The following is a 15,704-nucleotide window of genomic DNA, read 5'->3' on the forward strand; positions in this document are numbered from 1 at the left end:
AAACTAGGAAGTTGGGGCATTGGAAGGTGGGAAACTAGGAAGTTGGGGCATTAGGAGGTGGATAATTAGGAAGTTGGGGCATTGGAAGGAGGGAAATTAGGAAGTTGGGGCATTATAAGGTGGGAAACTAGGAAGTTGGGGCATTGGAAGGTGGGAAACTAGGAAGTTGGGGCATTAGAAGATGGGAAACTAGGAAGTTGGGGCATTAGACGGTGGTTAATTAGGAAGTTGGGGCATTATAAGGTGGGAAACTAGGAAGTTGGGGCATTGGAAGGTGGGAAACTAGGAAGTTGGGGCATTAGAAGATGGGAAACTAGGAAGTTGGGGCATTAGACGGTGGTTAATTAGGAAGTTGGGGCATTGGAAGGTGGAAAACTAGGAAGTTGGGGCATTATAAGGTGGGAAACTAGGAAGTTGGGGCATTAGAAGGTGGGAAATTAGGAAGTTGGGGCATTGGAAGGTGGGAAATTAGGAAGTTGGGGCATTAGAAGGTGGGAAATTAGGAAGTTGGGGCATTAGTAGATGGGAAACTAGGAAGTTGGGGCATTAGAGGGTGGGAAATTAGGAAGGTGGAGAATTAGGAAGTTGGGAAATAAGAAGATGGGGAATTAGAAATTTGGGAAATTAGAAAGTTGGGAAATTGCACAATTGGGAAATTAGGAAGTTAGGAAATTACAGAATTGGTAAATTAGGAAGTTAGGGAATTAGGAAGTTATGAAACTAGGAAGTTAGGAAATTACAGAATTGGGAAATTAGGAAGTTAGGGAATTAGGAAATTAGGAAGATGTGAACTTAAAAAATTAGAAATTTCAAAACCCCCCCATTTTCGACTTAACTTCCCATCCCAAATAACAAGTCACATGTTACACAATTTGCTTTATTATTATCGATGCGCCATTCCCGATAAAAAATATTCGGAAACAGTGATCGGATTGAGAGACACTGATTCAAGAACTCGGATCAATCAACACTCGAGGCAACCCCTTGTGTTCGTTGTTTTCAAGACAGGGGCTCGTTATTGGTTCTAAGGTAAACGATGAAGCCACGATCGGTAAATATACCGATGAGGGTGCTTCAGAAATTGTCTTCAGAGATACTCATCGATCGCTTCACTGCATGGCTTATCAATAATTTTTGGTGCGCCGTGACAGTTCACTTTTAAGCACACTAAAACAACTTAAGAAATATTTCCTTTAGAACCTTCTCAAGTCTAGTACCCTCACAATTCTAACATCGTACATTTCTTGTACATTTCGTAATTAGTTTCGTTACAAGCATACAGATAAATCTTTCAAGTCGAAATTAATGTGTAATAATCTTTCTTTTGCTACAGAAATTTGAAAGACCTTTAATACACTGAGATTTAATACTTCCATCCTTTATTGTCCACTGGGTATTCTTATCGAGAGCTTCAATGGCTATCACGTCTCATAAGAAAGGCTTAATTTCTTCTCTAATATCATAAAGTACATATAATTTAAAAACTTGAGGCTTTGTTAGAATTAATTAAAGGAATCACTGCTTGAGATTTCTTATACTCTAGGAACATTATTGTGTCAAAAAATTATTCATAATTGCAGAATTGTAGGGTTTGGGTTAACTAGGGCGGTAGGCACAGCTAGATGTAAGTTTTGTGTATCGTTGAGAGTATGGGAGAATTTTTGGTATCTTACGCGCAGTGTAAAGTAATTTTCCACTTTCTAATTTCCCACCTTCTAATTTCCCAACTTTCCAATTCCCACCTTCTAATTTTCAAAACTTTCTAATTCTCCACCTTCTAATTTTCCAACTTTCCAATTCTCCGCCTTCTAATTTTCCAACTTTCCAATTCCCCGCCTTCTAATTTCCCAACTTCCTAATTTCCCAACTTTCCAATTCCCCACCTTCTAATTTTCCAACTTCCTAATTTCCCAACTTTCCAGTTCCCCACCTTCTAATTTCCCAACTTCCTAATTTCCCAACTTTCCAATTCCCCACCTTCTAATTTCCCAACTTTCCAATTCCCCACCTTCTAATTTCCCAACTTCCTAATTCCCCACCTTCTAATTTTCCAACTTTCCAATTCCCCGCCTTCCAATTTCCCAACTTTCCAATTCCCCGCCTTCCAATTTCCCAACTTTCTAATTCCCCACCTTCCCAATTCCCCACCTTCTAATTTCCCAACTTCCTAATTCCCCACCTTCTAATTTCCCAAATTTCTAATTCCCCACCTTCTAATTTCCCAACTTCCTAATTCCCCACCTTCTAATTTTCCAACTTTCCAATTCCCGCCTTCTAATTTCCCAACTTTCCAATTCCCCACCTTCTAATTTCCCATCTTCTAAGTCCCCAATTTCCTAATTTTCCACCTTCTAGTTTCCCAACTTCCTAATTCCCCATCTTCTAATTCCCCAATTTCCTAATTTCCCACCTTTTAATTTCCCAACTTCCTAGTTTCCCACCTTCTAGTTTCCCAACTTCCTAATTTCCAAAGAATTTCATCTGAACCAAGAACACACCAAAGAAAATCGTGCCACCATTAATAAACTATAAATGTATCGAAAATTATTGTTCCAGACGGACGCAAAAATGGTGTTCGACGTGATTCAAAGAATGGAGGACACGGAACCATTTAGCGAGGAACTTTTAGTCGCAATGAAGAGGCTCTGGTCTGACAATGGTGTTCAGGAATGCTTTGGAAGGAGCAACGAGTACCAGCTCAACGACTCTGCAAAATAGTAAGTCATATCAAGATTTTATCACAAACTCCTACTATCTATGAGCTCCACCTACTATAACAGTAAAGTGTAACCATGGACGTAGTCGGAAAATAAATTTTGTAAATCTCCGCAAAGACACTTTCTTCTCGATGAAATGTCTCGAAAGATCGTCTAGCTCGAAGGCAATCCAAACATCAGGTCTCATTAAACTTCTAAAGAAATCGATCTGTCATTTTCACCTTCAAGCAGCCTCGTACTTTTTCTGTTTCAAATTCTTCAAGCAACTCGTTTGCCAAAAATCTGAAAAATAGCTCTACCCTTGAACGTCGCGGGTGGTCAGTTTACGGTTAACGAAATTTTTATTTAAAGGCAATATTTTTATTTGAGATGTATTTTATAGTTGCAGAGTTTAAAATGGGGCTGTCTTGAAATTTATAATTTTTCAAGTCTTTATGTCTTCTTAATTTCCTAATTTTTCAACTTCTTAATTTCGTGATTCCCTACTTTCTTTATTTTCCAAGTTTCTAATTCCCTGACTTCCTAATTTCCCATGTTTCTAATTTCCCAAGTTTCTAATTCCCTAATTTCTTAATTTCCCATCTTCCTAATTTCCCAACTTTCTAATTTCCAAACTTTCTAATTTCCCATCTTTCTATAGTCTCAACTTTCTAATTTCCCATCTTTCTAATTTCCCAACTTTCTAATTTCCTAACTTTCTAATTTCCCATCTTTTTAGCTTCTCAACTTTCTAGTTTGCCTGCTTCCTAATTTTCCATCTTCCTAATTTCCCATCTTTTTAATTTCCCAGCTTTCTAATTTCCCATCTTTCTAGTTTCCCAACTTTCTAATTTCCCATCTTTCTAATTTCCTAGCTTCCTAATTTCCCAACTTCCTAATTTCACCCCTTCTAATTTCCCAATTTCCTAATTTCGCACCTTCTAATTTCCCAACTTCCTAATTTCCCAACTTCCTTAGTGTCATTCGTTGCTGGTTATTGATTTTATTATTTATAATTACGTTAAAAAATATTATAATTAAGAATACTTCGAAGATACGGTCGTTGACACGATTTATTATATACAGAATATTTACAAATAAACTTAACCCAGAAGAGAGCTGCCAAAGCCCTTGGCTCCTTCGCCGAATTTGGAATAGCTCCAAATCTAGTAGAAACTCGACCTTTCGAACCTTCATTCATATTCAGTGGCCAAGGTCTGCTAAGAAATTAATTGTACCCAAATATTTACAATTTACCTTCAGCTTTCATGCATAAAATATCCAAAACTATAATTTACAAATGTAGCAAATAACTTACAAAGTTGTACAAGTTCAAAGAGACCGGTTTCTTAAGACTTGACGAATTTAATTATTTCGTGAAAGTTAACCTAACCTAACCTAACTCGGTCTAATTTAATTAAACGGCGCGTACAGACGACAAAACAGGGAGAGAAAAGAGGGACAGCAGAATTTCCAGGGATTTTGAGCATTCCTTCCCGGTTTTCCCCCGGTTTCCTTTTCTCTTATTTAGGTTTAGCCGCGTATTGATCGGCGATGACGTCACGCCACGCCCCTGTCACGTGGCCTAAAATGGCTGCCGACACGGACCCCCCACCAGCTCGCTCGTTTTCACCCTACTCTAACCCCCAATTGTTTCTTTTTTTTCATTCTGTTAACGCTTTTTCGGTACGCCGAGAAGAACAACAAAATATAGGGATACACAGGAGGGTTGAGAGAAACCGGTAGGGATAATGGAAAGAAAACCCCGCTCGTTGGGAAATTCTTAATAATTGGACACTTTATAATTAGCAAGAGAAAGGAAGTGGGTCTCAGAAGTGCCTGAAGTAGCGAAATTAAGAGCGGAAATTCTGACAGATTCACTGGGGATTTTTTTTCAAAAAAACATGATTTTAACTTCTTGTGTTCTTGTAATTATTATTGAATTGTTTTAATTGTTCGCATTTTTTTGTATTGGGAAGTAAGGGTAGGCAATTGTTCGTAATGGTAGAAGTAATTATTATTTTATTTTAACAAATTTCTTGCGTAAGGAACGTTTAACGCGTTCTGACCTAATGTGGTAATATTACCTCATGGAAACAGATCTTTATAATCTTTGCGAATTTTAGGATATTCAATTTTATTTTTATATTAAAGCAAATCATTATAGATAACTTTGCGTTCACATAAGTTTGTAAGGAATTTTTAACGCGTTCAGACCCAGTATGGTAATATTACCTCATGCAAACAGATCTTTATCTTCATAAATTTTACGATACTCAATTTTATTTTTATATTGAGACAAATAATCACAGATAATTTTGAGCTTGCATAAGTTTGTAAGGAATTTTTAACACGTTCAGACAGAACCCGGTAATATTACCTCATGTATCTTCATAATTTTACGAGTTTCTTTGAGTTTAAAATAATCGAGTACACTGAGTCACCCGATATATTTGACCAGAATAAAGAACAATCGGAAACTGAGAAGCGTATGATATACGACGCTTTCGGGAAGCAACTGGTGATAAAGGCAAGCTACAGTTCACACGTAAAGGGTGTGCCTCGTGGCCGTAAGAAATTTCTGAGAAACGTGAAATTTGATTTCCGGTGATTGCTTATCGGTGTTTGCAATTATCGATAACGAAGATGTTTGCAAATCTGAAGTCGATATAATCTGCACATATTGCATGTGCATCGTGGGTTCTACAGGGTGTCTTAGAAATAATGGTTTTAATGAACTGATTGTAGAACATGTAAAAAGAATATTAGTTAATATTTTTTTGGATCGAGTATTGTTGTCTCACCCGTTAACGATTGTTTTGTAATCTATATGGAGTGAAGAGTAAAACCCACGCATTGCGATAAGACAAGTGTGTGGCAGCTACAGGTGCATGCAACTTTGGCAATGAATGGCGAATCACGAGTGGAAGATCGATATACCGGCCTTGATTAACGACTCAATCTAAAATGTCATTTACCTTCTGTGTCCCTAGATACTTTGTCTACCGGGTGTACTAAAGCTACCTCCTCAAATATTTAATAAACAAAACTTGCAAAATATTCTGCTTGTTAAAATATTGTATCGAACGACATTAAATAAAATTAAAGAAGGAAAGGATAATTATATATACATGAATAAAATTATTATTTTGAAAGGAATTTTATAATTTTTCACTTAACTGTTTAGGACAATAATTTTAAAATTACCTAGAATGTTACAAAAGTATTCTTTTCATTCCCACGTTGGTAGTTAAACGAACAATTGAATTTCATGTCCGTTTGAAATTTCAGTTTCCTGGACGATCTAGAGCGATTAGGAGCAAGGGATTATCAGCCTACGGAGCAGGATATTTTAAGGACTCGTGTTAAAACAACGGGCATAGTCGAAGTCCACTTTTCCTTCAAGAATCTTAATTTCAAGTAAGTTCAAATTTATTTTATGTATAGTTCAATTCGCTTTAAACTAATGACGCAACAGGTGCGTCGACAATCATTGACACACGCTGTACATCCTAGAGTCTCTTTTAATGCAAACTTGATTTGGCTATTGATAAGACCAGTGACGCACCGGGTGCGTCTCGAACATTTACATTAAGTTCAATTCACTTTAAACTAATGACGCAACAGGTGCGTCGTCAATCATTGACACACGCTGTACATCCTAGAGTCTCTTTTAATGCAAACTTGATTTGGCTATTGATAAGACCAGTGACACACCGAGTGCGTCTCGAACATTTACATTAAGTTCAATTCACTTTAAACTAAGGACGCAACAGGTGCGTCGTCAATGATTGACACACGCTGTACATCCTAGAGTCTCTTTTAATGCAAACTTGATTTGGCTATTGATAAGACCAGTGACGCACCGAGTGCGTCTCGAACATTTACATTAAGTTCAATTCACTTTGAACTAATGACGCAACAGGTGCGTCGTCAATCATTGACACACGCTGTACATCCTCGAGTCTCTTTTAATGCAAACTTGATTTGGCTATTGATAAGACCAGTGACGCACCGAGTGCGTCTCGAACATTTACATTAAGTTCAATTCACTTTAAACTAAGGACGCAACAGGTGCGTCGTCAATCATTGACACATGGTGTACACTCCTGTTAACCAGTGACGCACCTGGCGCGTCACGAAAATTTCTATTAGTTTATGTTAATTTATAATTTCTTCAGATGAATTTATATTAAATTTTTGGTCAACGACCACCACTTGTTCACCTCGATAATTTGAACTATCTTGAATGAAGTATTTTAAAGAAATCTTGAATTTTGTCAGAAAAGACAGATACGAAAGAATCAAATGCAGGTGTGATTTTATCAAACTTTATCGTTTCAGACACATTAGGATATCTCGACGGGAAACTGTTTTCCATTTTCTTTTTATCTTGCACTCCAGTGATATGGTTTCGTGTTAACATCCTGTAACGAAATATGTAGACAACAAAGATTATAGAAAATTTGATCACCTGTTTCTTTATTCATTCTTTCATTAAGTGTACGTTATTAATCATTACATTATCAACATATATTGAAATCATAAATATTTTAGTAAAAGAAGATCTTGTTACAAAAGTAGCTTTAGTAAAATTTTTGTCTTAAAAAGTACATCATTAAATAATAAAATTATGTTAATGGCTCCAAGTTAATGGCCCTTAAACTAAATTAATCATACGAAACTACAGTAGTGCACTTTGATAATTCTCTCATTGTTAAATCGCAAATTATGAATGAGATTGAGTGCTCGTAGCGAATCAACTCAGCACGTAGCCTGAAATAAATCATTTCTATTCAGAGAACATCCATTAGTTCTGTCAGCGAGAACTCAAGATATTAATCACTGTAGAGCGGTGATGGGCAGATCAAGTGGCCACCGAAGAACTTATCGTGCATTTCAAGTTTTCAAATTTCGAACTTTCGTATTGTTTCGCAGATTGTTCGACGTGGGTGGTCAGAGAAGCGAGCGTAAAAAATGGATCCACTGCTTCGAGGACGTCACCGCGATTATATTTTGCGTTGCGATGTCCGAATACGATCAAGTTCTGCACGAAGATGAAACGACGGTAAGCATCGATGTGTTTAGAAATATTCCTAATTTCCAGATTTGTAATTTCCCAATTAATTAATTTTCTAACTTTTGAATTTTCTAACTTTTGAATTTTCCACCTTCTAATTTCCCAGCTTTCTAATTTACAAATCTCCTAATTTCCCAGCTTGCTAATTTCCAAATATCCTAATTTCCCAACTTTCTAATTTCCATATCTCCTAATTTCCCAACTTGCTAATTTCCAAATCTCCTAATTTCCCAACTTTCCAATTCCCCACCTTCTAATTTCCCAGCTTCCTAATTTCCCACCTTCCAGTACCCCAACTTCCTAATTTTCCACCTTTCAATGCCCCAACTTGTTAATTTCCAAATCTCCAAAATTTCCCACCTTCCAATGCCCCAACTTGCTAATTTCCAAATCTCCTAATTTCCCAACTTTCTAATTTCCAAATCTCCTAATTTCCCAACCTTCTAATTTTCCAACTTTCCAATGCCCCAACTTGCTAATTTCCCACCTTCCAATGCCCCAACTTTCTAATTTCCAAATCTCCTAATTTCCCAACTTTCTAATTTCCAAATCTCCTAATTTTCCAACCTTCTAATTTTCCAACTTTCCAATGCCCCAACTTGCTAATCTCCCACCTTCCAATGCCCCAACTTTCTAATTTCCAAATCTCCTAATTTCCCAACTTTCTAATTCCCCACCTTCCAATGCCCCAACTTGCTAATTTCCCACCTTCCATTGCCCCAACTTGCTAATTTCCAAATCTCCTAATTTCCCAACTTGCTAATTTCCAAATCTCCTAATTTCCCAACCTTCTAATTTTCCAAATTTCCAATTCCCCACCTTCCAATGCCCCAACTTCCTAATTTCCCACCTTCCAATGCCCCAACTTGCTAATTTCCCACTATCCATTGCCCCAACTTGCTAATTTCCAAATCTCCTAATTTCCCAACTTGCTAATTTCCAAATCTCCTAATTTCCCAACCTTCTAATTTTCCAAATTTCCAATTTCCCACTTTCCAATGCCCCAACTTCCTAATTTCCCACCTTCTAATGTCCCACCTCCCTAATTTCCCAACTTCCTAATTTAAAAAAATACTCTTCCTACAGTTCTCAATTCACCAAAATAATTTCCCCTATTAAAACTGACAAAAATATGACAATGTAATTTACGACCTCACTATACCACAAGCTCTGAATACAATTAAAACCGGATAGTTCTCGTATTATATTAAATTAAATCCTCTTGTAAAGATACTTGATCCGTCACGGTAATGACACTCGTGACAATAGTAATTGAAACCAGTGAAATCTCTGTTTCACTTTCGTTACCTTACGATGAATATTATTATAAGAAGGTTAATTTTGATTAAATTGGTTTGCAAAAATTTTCTGTTCAATTATTTATTTATCATTGTACAGAGCCAAGTGGATAATACGTGGGAAGGAAACATGACAGACTGCAATTGTTGAAAATTAACGAGTTCTCTCGGTAGAACGACCTCATCGATTAACCCCTCGCATTCTTCACTGAACAACGATTTACTCATTCTCTTTCCTTTTCACCCGGAGGGATTTGATTTTTAAATTTTACATTCTTCTTTAAGTTTCTAAGTTTTCTACGATACTAATTTTAATGTGTTTGTTACAGAATCGAATGCAAGAGAGCTTGAAACTGTTCGACTCAATTTGCAATAACAAATGGTTCACCGATACCGCCATCATCCTCTTCCTGAACAAGAAGGATCTTTTCGAGGAGAAAATTCGCAAGTCTCCGCTCACTATTTGTTTCCCTGAGTATGCTGGTAAGAATCGAGTCCTCAAAAAACCAAACTGTTTTTGAAAAACGAAATCACTTGAAAATCCGTTAAAAAAAAAATTTGGAAACTGTAAAAGATTTCGATAGTTCATTTCCCAAAATTTATAATTTCACAATTTGTCATAGAAAACCATACAATAATTTCATGGAGAATGCTCCATTCAGTCACGTTAATTTAGGATGGAACTCAATGAACTATCATTCATCTTTTGTATATTTGTTCAACCGCGAACAGAATTCAAACTATCGAATCTTTAAATAACGAGCCACGGTAAATTGGAAGCGTCATCTGTTAATAACGATCGAAAGTTACGGGGTAAAAATAGACGCGGAAAGTTCTCATTGTTATAAAAAGTTCGTAGTCTGTTGCCGTCCTTGGAATTCCTTCACGACCCACAAGAAAACTACCTCTTGTTTGAGATACACCATGATCTAAATGCGTATTGCTCATCGCGTGTCATGTATCCAGCTTCTATGCTGGTCATTGTTTAAATTTCACTCATTTTGTCTCCTCAAATTGTTCTATTATTTATCTTCCGTTCATTGTTATTCTGCTTATATTATTATTCTATTCATTGTTACTCTGTTCATTTTGTTATTCTACTCATTAGTATTTAGTCTATTTGCATTTTATGGTAGGTTCTTCATTGAACTCTTTCTTGAGATTGTATCCACCTTCTATCCCAGTCGTTGTTTAAATTTCACTCACTTTGTCCCTTGAAATTATTCTGTTGTTATCTTCTGTTCATTGTTATCTACTTTTTTACATCACTATTTAGTCTATTTGCACTTCATGATAGGTTCTTCGTTAAACTTTTTCTTGAGATTGCATCCAGCTTCTATCCTAGTCATTGTTTAAATTTCACTCATTTTGCCTCCACAACATCAGTATTTAGTCTATTTGCACTTCATGACAGGTTCTTCATTGAACTCTTCCTTAAGATTAAAAGCAATTGGGTTACGTTCACTCATACTTATTTTTATCCAGAATTACTACATCAAAAGAATTAGTTCACATAAGCTATAGCGTAGCCTGATTTACATCTTCTAGTTCCATATTCCTAATTAAGGGCAAGTGGTCAAGTTCCTTATAGTTAATCAAGGGGAGCCTGCTACGAGTCTGATTTACAAAATCATCTCATGTGTTGGCATAGAGTTCCATATTAATATGTAGGGTGACATACTTGAATTAAAACATTCATCCATATGCTATCATCAATGACATCCACATTGAAATTGTGCTATATTCAAACTTGTATACATTGAACTGTTGTTATATTCAAATATGTTCACATTAAAATGTGAAGATTTAGTAATGTGACTAAATATGTTAAGTAAATATGAAGTTTAATTAAATGATTTAGTAATATGTTAAATGATTTTATGTAATATGTTAAGTAAATATGAAGTGTAACTAAATATGAAGATGTAGTAATGTAAGAAAATATGTTAAACAGGGGCGCAAGAATACGGTGAGGCCGCCGCATACATCCAGGCGCAGTTCGAAGCGAAGAACAAGTCAACCACTAAAGAGATCTACTGCCACATGACTTGCGCCACTGATACAAACAACATTCAATTCGTGTTCGACGCAGTCACAGATGTCATTATCGCCAATAATCTTCGTGGCTGCGGTCTCTATTAGAATAAATATTCCCGTCGCGGAGCCGATCGACCGACACACATTCACACTCACACTCACACATATGAACACGACAGGCATGTATTGCGAGAGCGAGGGAGCGTGTGAGAACGAGAGACTGCGAGAAAGAGTGCCAGAGGGGGAGAGACAGAGTGAAAGATAGTGAGCGAAAGAGAGAGAGCAAGATATACACCTATGTACCACCGCTAGCTACTACTACCGACCACCTGCGGACTTTCTTGGTTCTTTTTCTTCTTTTTTTTATCACCCTTACGTGCAACCCTTTCGATTTTTCCCTTAAGTGAGAACTAAGTGGAACTCAATACTTGCAGAATTACAGAAATAGTGAAATCTGAGTTTCAGTTGTGGACAGCAAGGATGTTTGTCAACATATTGCAACTCACTCAAAGAAGAATTTAAAGCTTAGAAATAAATACTCGTACAGAATCTATAATAGATCCATGTTTGATCTAATTTGCAAGATTCACAAGCTGAAGTTTATAGGTTATGTCACTGTGTCCATCTGCTGGACATTTAAGACATTTAATCCTAAAACTTTTAGAGATCCGACTATAATGGAATCGGCTCTGATAGTTAATAATAGAAATATCTGGAGATTGAGATCAAACTGAAACGAGTCACATTTATTATTTTAAGCGGCGAATTCGGTTCTCAGAGTGATTCATTATTAAAGAAACATCCTATGTGTATGCTGTATATTGATCGAGGTGTTTCCACTTTTCAAATAATCCGACGAATTTAATCTGTAAGATTCAATTGGTTGTGACTTATAGAATTAACCTGTCGATTAACGTGTTTATGAACAACTCACTAGAATCTCATCCATTTGGATTCAGTGAATTAGAATAATATTCAATGACAATCAGCTTTTGTTTTAACTATGGTTTCAAGTTGCTTCAGGACTGAACCTATAATTTAACAAACTGAAAATTTGATGTGTATTTTGTTCGATGAAGAAGAAATGGATTACAAACTTGATCCTCTAAGTAAGGAAAATAATCGAAAGGGTCACGATGGTTGACTTTTCTGAAGTTCAGCAATGAATTGCACAAAGACCAATCACACAACACACTCGGATCCTCTGGTTTTATTATAAATTAAGGAGAAGAGATTGAAACGTGATACCTCTTCACCCAGGTAGAAAATTGGACCATCATGGGATGAAAAACTTGTGTTATTTTTATTCAAATAACTCCCAAGTAACATTCGAGTGAATAAATTTTGAAACAATGGAGAGAGAAGTGAAAAAAGAAAAGATGAGTGGAATTAAAGCACACATATCTAGCACAAAACGCTGCCTTCTACTAGTTTAATCCATTTGTTTTATTCTTCCATTTTTAAGACTTGTTTCAACCGAATGTACCAATTAAAATTCGCCATATCACGATACTTTGCACAATCAATTTTCTACCTGGGAATATCATACGGACAATTTACAATATTTCCTTTCCTTATACTAATAATAATATCATTCAACGTATTAGCTTTATTTAACGTACAATATGTTTTATTGCCATACCAGTCACGCACAAAACGATAAAGAGCTATATTTTTACTTGTTACATTTATGTTTTCTAAAGATAAATTCGACGGTTGTTAAGTTCAGCTCCCTTTAAATTGGAAGACTGAAGAAATCTGAAAATCGACGCAATCCAAGATTCATGGAACGAACCAGACAAGTTTAGAGCGCCCAAAGGTCTCATGAAATTTTAATTCGGGCTATTTCGAACATTTCTGTTCAATCGAAGTCTCTTTAACTGAGACACTTTTAAGACGAAGATTACTTTCTGTAATATTGTTCCAATTCATGAAACGCACGTTCACTGTACGCACATAATCGCACAGTAATACAAAATTACACGAGTGTACATATACGGTACGGCGCAGTCTCGTTATATGGCCGTGAAGATTTGAAAAATTGTTATAATTTGAAATGCAAATTTGAGATTGTAAAATTTACAAGTTGTAAGATGGACAATTTGTAAAGTGTTACAAGTGGGCCATATAGCGGGACTCCTCTGTATATAGGACATCCTTTGGAGTTTTTATATCATGAAAGGATGAGGTTCCACTGTGAATACACTAGGATCCTTGAATTTCCATATTTCGGATAATTTAGTTGACTTTAAAAATTATGTTTACGTTCTCGGACAAGTTAGGAAAACTTTTGTTTTCGAGTTGGCTCTAAAATCGGTACGATTGAAACATTCCATATCGAAGTGAAATGTTCCCTCTTATATTAACGCACACCGCAATTTTCGTATTCAGTTTTTTCTAAGGAGCTTGCTCTCTACTGGGATTGCAATTGTGGTTAGAAAATGCATGATACAATAGTAAACGTGTTAATTTTATTAAGCGACTTTACCAAAGGTATCCAACTTTTTTAACTAACTTCTCTTAGAATACAAAACTATAATTCACTTTTATATCGTGTGTAGTGTGGTTTATTGAAGCATTCTTTTCCCCTCTCGAATAATTGCAGTTGCAATTCCAACGCCGCTGTAATATAAAAATGAAATACAGAGTGATCGACCAAAAAGAACCAAAGAATCGTAGAACAATAATTACAATGTAAAGAAAAAAAAAGATCTTCGAATTAATCCGAATTATAAAAGATAGGAATTTCCCGTTGGAAAAGGCAAAATTTCACCGTTTTCCTTTTTTAATCCTAGAAAGATTTTTCGTTTGTGTTTCCGTTTTTTACATATTTTGTGAATTATTTTTATATCGTTAGTTGAATCTAGGGGATAAATGAAAAATAGTATTACCGTCACCGCCGTTGCCATATTACTGTAAAAGTTAATATATATAAATCTTAGGGGTATCGATTATAATTAATTAAGTATTCCTATATGTAGTAGCCGTAATTATGTATAAATTAAGTACGGATATAGAATTTCTAGTCAAAATAGAAGAAACGTACTAATTCGTACGAAACAGTTTCGGGGAATTTCGTTTTTTTTTTCTGCTAAATTGAGTTCAACTCGATTCAGCCAAAAAGTTTTGTATTTATACCAATGTTCAGTAAGTTAAAATATAATAATTTTCAGAGCGTTCAATTTATTTTCAGACGGTTGAAAATCGGTTTCATTTGACCAAAGAAAAGGCAGCGACTAAATTTCTAAATTTGCCAACTGCCCATCGATTAAGCTCTGTAAATTGATTGAACTAAAAATTGTAACAGGAAGTTGTGCAATTTCGAGGCTGGAAATTGTATTCGAATAATTATAATCGACTAGGATAATGAATTAAAGTGTTATAGCAGTGATTCTGTTGACATTTGTTTCTTCTCGGCTCTTTTCCCTAATCTTTATCGGAAGTTTCCCTAGTTTCTCGAGAATGTTTCGGAGAGCCATTTATCGACGTTTATAATTTTAATTATCCTTCTTTTCGTTATATATTTCCTTTTTTAATAAATTTCATTTGTCGAACGAGAAATTCAGGGATTTGTAAAAAGATCTTTGAAAATTTGTGCACAATTGAGAAAAACACGTTTCTTGCCTTACGACGAAAGACACATACGACACCGAACGATTGCTTGATCATCATAGAAGAGAAACAGTATAGTCGAAGGAAAAGATAAATAACAAAAGCGAAATAATATTTTTCACGAAGACGAAGAATAAAAATTACGAGTACGTAAATAGGAGAAAGAATGAAAAGGAGAGATAACAGAAAAAAAGAAAGAAACTAATAGAAAATGTGTTCGCACGGAGGTCGATAAATATTTGTATCGATAGAGAGAAAATAGTAGGAGAAAGAAATGAACAGCTTACGTACGCTTAAATTAATTGTAATTCGATATTTGAATTTGGCGCCAAAGTTCCTGGCTGGGAGTAGGTGGCCGCGTGGTGGGGGTAGATGAGTGGGCGGAACAAATGCGAGACTAACTAAAAAACACTAGTGTTATTATCGTAATTGTAACTGATTAAATGGTAACGATCATAATCTTATCGATAAACACTAAATGATAATAAGAAGACGTTGATGAAAGGCGGAAAGAAAATGAGGGAAACACAATGGGAGTCAAGGTTGTGCAATCATCGTTGAATGATTGTTTACAAATAATACACCCAACAAAAAAAAAAGAACAAATAAATCGTTTCGTAAAATCATTCGTAGATTCGACGAACCAACGCCGTTTCTTTCTTACTTTTACCTTTTCATTCTTTTATCGTGAAGGAAACAAACGAGACAGAAAGGGATGAAAGAAAGAGAAAACGTAAGCAAGGAAGAATGAGTGTGAGAGAGGGAGAGAAAGAAACAAGGAAGGGGGATTTTTTTGGGGACGAGTAAGGAAACGTTGCGAGAGGAGAATGCTCTCTCATTATACATATATAAATATATATAATTATTATGTAATAATTGTCCATACATCTTGAAATGTCGAAATAAACGAACAAATAAAGATGAGCAGTTATTATTGCTACTCCGTACAGATTTATCACAAGAACTGATTGAAAAAGAATA

At 35.7% G+C, this 15,704-nt stretch overlaps 1 protein-coding gene across 1 annotated transcript in view; it reads left to right on the plus strand.

Annotated features, from left to right (window-relative positions):
- Galphao (G protein alpha o subunit) overlaps nucleotides 1-15,642 on the plus strand; it is a 30,534-nt gene extending 14,892 nt beyond the window's left edge. The window contains exons 5-9 of the mRNA XM_003701736.3: nucleotides 2,557-2,717; nucleotides 5,988-6,116; nucleotides 7,635-7,764; nucleotides 9,404-9,557; nucleotides 11,029-15,642. Coding sequence (XP_003701784.1) covers nucleotides 2,557-2,717; nucleotides 5,988-6,116; nucleotides 7,635-7,764; nucleotides 9,404-9,557; nucleotides 11,029-11,216 — 762 coding nt within the window. The 3' untranslated portion in view covers nucleotides 11,217-15,642. The remainder of the gene's footprint in view (nucleotides 1-2,556; nucleotides 2,718-5,987; nucleotides 6,117-7,634; nucleotides 7,765-9,403; nucleotides 9,558-11,028) is intronic.
- The last annotated feature ends 62 nt before the right edge of the window (nucleotides 15,643-15,704 follow it).

Source organism: Megachile rotundata, chromosome 16 (genome assembly GCF_050947335.1).
Source record: "Megachile rotundata isolate GNS110a chromosome 16, iyMegRotu1, whole genome shotgun sequence".
Taxonomy (NCBI): domain Eukaryota; kingdom Metazoa; phylum Arthropoda; class Insecta; order Hymenoptera; family Megachilidae; genus Megachile; species Megachile rotundata.